This window comes from Formica exsecta, unplaced genomic scaffold, assembly GCF_003651465.1.
Source record: "Formica exsecta isolate Colony F162 unplaced genomic scaffold, ASM365146v1 scaffold1327, whole genome shotgun sequence".
NCBI lineage: Eukaryota > Metazoa > Arthropoda > Insecta > Hymenoptera > Formicidae > Formica > Formica exsecta.
The window spans coordinates 182,472-188,816 of NW_021848660.1; the positions used below are offsets into that span (position 1 = coordinate 182,472).

Sequence of the window (6,345 nt, forward strand, 5' to 3'; positions counted from 1 at the left end):
CTAAAGCCCGTATCAGACTACGCATTGAAGATTGAGATTCAATATTCAAGATTAAAATTTGACCAATCAGGACAAAGAAATTTTAGTCTCTTTTGTTCTGATTAGTCAAATTCCAATCTTTAATCTTCAATCTTCAATTTTCAATGCGTAGTCTGATACGGGCTTTAGGGCTCTTACGACTGCATTGGAGACCCCGCATGAGGGCCAAGATGCACATAAAAAAGGACATACTCTGTTTCGTGCCTCTTGCGAAAGAGTACGCTATGCTACGTGCGAGCGAGAGAGAACGCAAGGGGCACGAAACAGAGTATGTCCTTTTCTACGTGCATCTTTACCACCACTCCTTAAATAAAGGCAAACGCTCGGTCTAGATATACTATGTCTATACAGAGAAGCGACAAAGGCGTTCCGCTTGCTGATTGGCTGATCGCCACGAGCCCGTTCCACTTAATGACCGCAACGCTCACGGTATCAGGGCCCGGGCACATAAAAAAACTTAAGCAGTAAGACTTAAGACTTAAGAATTTCAACCATTCACGGTCGAACAGTAAGGCAGCCATATTGAAACGTAAGCTACGCTGAAAATTCCGTATGGTTGAAATTCTTAAGTCTTAAGGGTCGGCAGGAGAGACAGTAGAAACCTCTCGCGGGAAGGGCCGTCTACAATGGCAGTAACAAGGCTGTAGGAGTAGGAGAGTATACTGTTTTTAGTCTTCTTCTTCTTCTTTCTTTTATGGCTGGTTGAGCATTAGTCGCCCATACACCATTGTTTCTTATGAGTTTATAGAATATAAGCAAAACTCCTCTAAGAAAGGAGGGAGTCCAAAAAAAGGTCCAGACAAAGGACATACGCAGCACGCAAAAACACGTCCGAACCCGACACGTTGTCAGTCGGAACTCTACTGTTTTTAGTGATGTAAAGACCGAGAGTAACGAAATAGGCAATTCTCATTTGCTCTTAAAACTTTTAAGAGCAAATGGGTATTGCCCATTTCGTTATTCTCGGTCTTTACATCACTAAAAACAGTAGAGTTCCGACTGACAACGTGTCGGGTTCGGACGTGTTTTTGCGTTATTTTACTTCAAACAAGGGAACGGAATGGATTAACGCATAATGAAATAAAAAAATAAAAATTAAAAATGATTAATCCATTCCGTTTCCTTGTTTGAAGTAAAATAATTCCAAATTGCTCCTCCTGATATTTAATATTTTATTCCTATTCCTAATATTTCCTCTATTGTGCGCAGGGCCTTAGCGACGATTATCGTTGTTGTTAGTGATCAATAGCCTATGAGAGTTGCGCTTTTCACCCGGATTGTCTTTGCCATTGGCTGTCGCTGGTTAACGATATTGAAAATTGTCGATAGCAGGTTATTGAATCCCGCTACAGTTCGAAATATGTACCGAAATATATATAATTCTTTAGTTCTGAGCTGTTGATGTTTCGTAAAAATCGTTTTTTTGTGAGAACCAAATAATCAATGGTATCGTTTTTGTAAAGCATTCAGTTCACCAAGAATTATTGCGAAGTTTCCCGCGAAAATAAACCACTATAAATCACTATCTATAGAAAGTTTTGGTTGCAATCCGTTGGGAGTTGGGACGACGTGATAAGAGACAAGCGCTATTTTGACTCGACTACGTTTTCGTTGGTCGAGAGAGAAGCCAAGGGAAGCTGTTCTCTCGACACATACCGCGAAGATCGTTTCTTTCAGAAATTCGAGGGAGACGCCACCGAAAAATTACATCAAGATGGTAATCATTTTGTTAATTAATTTATTGAATAATATGTTTTTTGTAACATTATCATATATGTGTCGAGTTAGGGACGAAATTTAATTCGAGTATCATACGTGCTATTGTTTCATTTCTGTAATGACGATCGCCCCCTGGCAATATTATATATATTAACTATTTATTTGTCGATATTGAAATTAACACGTGCACATTAAACACACAAAATCGTAAAAAAAATGCACCATATATAATGCTTTTCTAGGAACTAGGTTGATATTTTGATTTGACTCGTGCGACCAAAAGATAAATGCGTATCAAACAATAAAAATTGTTAAAATTGCTGCCGGTAATTAGCAGTAGCTTGCAAATGCCGCTTTTTATCGTTTAATCTCTGTACAGATCAAACAAAAGTCAGAAATCTTTTCTAGCATTATTTATCTCTATTTATAAAATTTAAATATTTCAAAGTTTAGATATGTATTAACTCAACTTGGAAATGAATCTTTGCAAGAAAAAGTTGTAAACATATAATATTTATAGGCTTTGGTTTTATACGTGTTTCTTTTTGATGATTAGATTACAAAGCGACTTTACTATTTGCAACATGTAAAGTTATAATATGCTTACATTTGTTATTGTTTTTCATTGGTTTGCTTTGATGCATCAGCAATTTTTAAATTTTTGATTTTTTATCTAAGAATAGTATAGAACTTCATTTTCCTTTACAGTCAGTTACAGCCAAACGAGAAGAGTTTCGCCTCTATCTAGAGAGGTGTGGCGTCATGGATGCCCTCACAAAGATCCTTGTATCACTCTACGAGGAAACCGAAAAGCCACCTGATGCTTTGGAGTATCCTTTTTTAACATATGTTATGTAAAATTAAGCTTTAACAAAAATCCTTTTAAATTATTTTTTATCATATAGAACATATGAATTTTGTTAGTCTTCATATCATACAATTTTTATAATTTTTATGATAAGTAAATATTTATTTTCTAATTTTGTGTCAATAATTATTAAAAGAGATATTTCTTTAACCATATATATATAGTTATATACGTAAAAATCTTGGAGGTATTGTAGATAATACTTCGGAAATTGACAACTTGAAGAAAGAATTGGAAGAGTCCAAAGCCAAAATTGCTGAACTAAAATCAAAATTGATGAAATACGAACAGACTAAAGACGAAGTAATGGCAGAGTAACTAAGATGCAAAAAATATATGTTCAACCAGAGTTTGTGCTAGTCCCCTTTGGACACTGACTTTTCTAAAGTCAGTCTGACTACTATATGTGCCTTATTATTACTACAAATAACACATTTAAGAAAATTAGAATATAAGCTAAATTACTAAGTTTTGTGTAAACATTCCATTATGCATATGTTCATTTAGTCATTCTTATATAAGAAAATAGAAACTTAGTTCTTAATTTTCACACACATTGTTTCTTCTCTAAAAACAAATTTATCGTGTGAACGATTGTTGAAGTTATATGCATACTTAATATGTTGTTTATACAGAATAGATCTCAAAGTACAAATAAATATTTCTTTTATGTTTATTATAGGGGACTTGTATTTTTAAATATATACATACTGATAGTTTTGACAATTTGATATTTGACAAATTTATTTTAAAACTTGAATTTTTTTGTTGAGTTTCATATGTAGATACAAGTGCAAATAAAGTCAATTTCATCAATGCAATATGATAGATTATTATATGAAAAATATCACTATTAGTACTCAAAGATGTACAAAATTCATTTCTAAATCCAAACGTATTTGTAGTAATGTATATATTAATTTGACAATTTATAGTTGAATAATTTTCGAAGTCTTAATTTCAGAATCTTCAATGGTGCTCTGTACACAAACTTTATTCTCAACATAGATACCCTGAAATGTAATGACATTAAAAGTATTGTAAAGTAAAAAATAATAGAAATTTTACATTATATTGAAACGTTACATAAAAAAATTCAATGGAAAATATTCTGATTTCTTAATTACCTATTGGATTTTAGGCGAATTTTATATAGTAAGATTGATAATCTCATGTAGGTTTTGCTGCTTGCCTGCGCTTCACTTCCCAATTATAAATACGTGCCATATTCACTTCCATTGTTGTGAATTGGTCTCGAACAAAGTCTAAATCATGTTCTACATATCCTAAATTTTTCTTGGCTGCCTCGATATTTTTGGTCAACACTTCTTGCGCATCATCTAAAGTATATTCTAGCATCACATTAGCACCCAGCCATAAACATACTTTATCTGTAGGTGGTATTACGGCTTTTGCATATACTTGCTCCGATAATAAAAATTGTGTTTCTAAATTGTGGCTGTTATTTTTTTCAATTTGCAATTTCTCGATCATCTCTAAAGATCTTTCTAAATCTGGTATTTGTGCCTTTAATCGTCTTCTCTTATTAATCAAATTGTATTCCATAAATTTATACTTTCCATGGCTTTCATCAAATTTCCTGAGTACTTTGTCTACAGATTCATTTTCTGGTTTTGCCATAAAAGCCTCAACATCATCCTGAAATTGTGTAACATGAATGACTCTATATAAGCTTACAATAAGCTTTAATAAAAGATATTTAATTATAATTTTATTATGTGTGTGTGTGTGTGTGTGATACAAATAAAAATAAACAGAAAACGCAATATATTTATCATGCAAAATTATTGTGCAAATCAATCATACAAAATATTTTGTGGAATAATCAGGAAATATGAAATAAATGATTAATAAAAAAAAACAGTGAATAAGAAAAGAAACTTTTCTTTTTTTAAAAATGGTTACATAAAGTTCAATCAATCAATCAAAATTTTGACCAATTAATACACATATAAAAAAATCATCTTAATTAGATAAAAGATACAGAGTTTTGAATCCTAATTTTCTATTAATGTTTTTCTTTGCATGGAGAAAACGTTTACAGATTAATCAGAATGATTGGTTATAAAACAAAATTATAACAATTTTAGAAATAATAATTTCGATGTAAATATATATAATAAACACATGCATAAAATTAAATATTAATAAAGTATACTTACTACGAAATCGGCTTCTGGTATTCCAGCATAGGATTTTCTATCTTCACTCAGCTCGATTTCCATTTTATTGTCTTCCATCTTGATTCTGCTCTGTCTTTGTACATACTATATATAGTAATGTACAAATACAGATGCTCTTGCATTCGAGTTAGTTTTTACGAAACATGATTCATAACTTCAGAATTTAATATATAAAAAATATTTCCGATTAATTTTCTTTTTTCTCTAATAAGAAAATAATAAATGATGTTCTCTTTTGGCACGTGTAGTCACTATAGATATATACAAAAATACGAATTATTTTGTAACAAAAAAGATTTCATTGCTCATATTTTCTAACAAGCATAAATAACTATGTGAGAAGGTAAATTGTTAATAGTCACGCATTTTATGAGCTGACCAGTATATATTCTTTAAAAAACTATTAAAATTATCTTTTTATTTTATCTAGAGTGTTTTTGTCTAATTGCTGTGTAGATGTTTGGCAGTTTTAAGAACACACCTCTTTTTCTCTCTTTTTTTTCTCTTTCTCTTTCTCTATTTCTCTCATTGCGGTTTTTGTTGCCCACTCGTTAGTGCCGGTCTACAATAGGTGATTTAAGATTTAGCCTTTGTTTTAAGAGAAAAATTACATCGATCCTAGCCTCAAGCTCTAAGCTTTAAAAGATGGGAGTTGGCCAACTCGCTTAGGGCTTAGAGATTAGGGCTTAAGGCAGCGCGAGAAATGTTCAAGGCCGAAAATACGTCATAGTTTAGAGGTTAAGTCATAAGGTTTAGGGCTTAAATCGCCTATTGTAGACCGGCACTTATACTATTGAACTCGCTACCAGAGAGCAACCTGAAGCCCGTATCAGATTACGTATTGAAGATTGAAATTTGACCAATCAGGATAAAAGGAACTAAAATTTCCTTGTCCTGATTGGTCAAATTTCAATTTCAATGCATAATCTGATACGAGCTTGAGAGAGACCACGCCGTCGTTTTCCGAAAGACACTTTTTTTAGCTCGTACAGTAGCGTCAACTAGATTCATTTTAGACCCGCGGAACTACATGGCCAGATAAACTTTTCGGTGCCACGGTAAAACGACCGATTGTGATTAGCTGCGTGTTTTGTCATTCTAGTAGTATATACTACAGCGATAATAAATTATAATTGAAGTATTTTTATGTATATACTATATGTAAAATAAAATAAATTTTCTTAATAATTCTTTATTCTTTTCCTAATTTTTAAATTTAACGTGTAGAAGATTACAATAATTTTTGCTTTCACTTGAAACAAAAATATCATGCATTTTAAGCATTATCAAATCATGCTTTTAATAATTTACTAGAACAACACAGGCGCGCGCTACTCTATAGCCGAAAAAACACTTTTTGGTACATTTGAAATTGGTTATTAATTGGTTTATTTTAAAACCTATGGAGCGAACTACAATCATTTTGATCTCATTTGAAAGATAATTTGATTCTCTACAACATTTGTTTCGGTACTTTTTGTTAAAAAACGCATACTTTCCCTGATATTTGTAAAA

General features: G+C 31.9%; 2 protein-coding genes across 2 annotated transcripts; one reads left to right on the plus strand and one right to left on the minus strand.

Annotated features, from left to right (window-relative positions):
* The first annotated feature begins 1,599 nt into the window (after positions 1 to 1,599).
* On the plus strand, positions 1,600 to 3,355 carry LOC115245836 (c-Myc-binding protein). Its single transcript, XM_029824324.1, has 3 exons — positions 1,600 to 1,756; positions 2,467 to 2,588; positions 2,791 to 3,355. The coding sequence occupies exons 1-3, from the start codon at positions 1,754 to 1,756 to the stop codon at positions 2,942 to 2,944; spliced, it is 279 nt and encodes a 92-aa protein (XP_029680184.1). The 5' UTR covers positions 1,600 to 1,753; the 3' UTR covers positions 2,945 to 3,355.
* Positions 3,288 to 4,991, minus strand: LOC115245835 (prefoldin subunit 3). The gene is made up of 3 exons (XM_029824323.1): positions 4,810 to 4,991; positions 3,754 to 4,285; positions 3,288 to 3,639 (listed from the first exon to the last, which is right to left on the minus strand). Exons 1-2 carry the CDS (start codon positions 4,885 to 4,887, stop codon positions 3,797 to 3,799), a joined length of 567 nt encoding a protein of 188 aa, XP_029680183.1. The 5' UTR covers positions 4,888 to 4,991; the 3' UTR covers positions 3,288 to 3,639; positions 3,754 to 3,796.
* Positions 4,992 to 6,345: the final 1,354 nt, after the last annotated feature.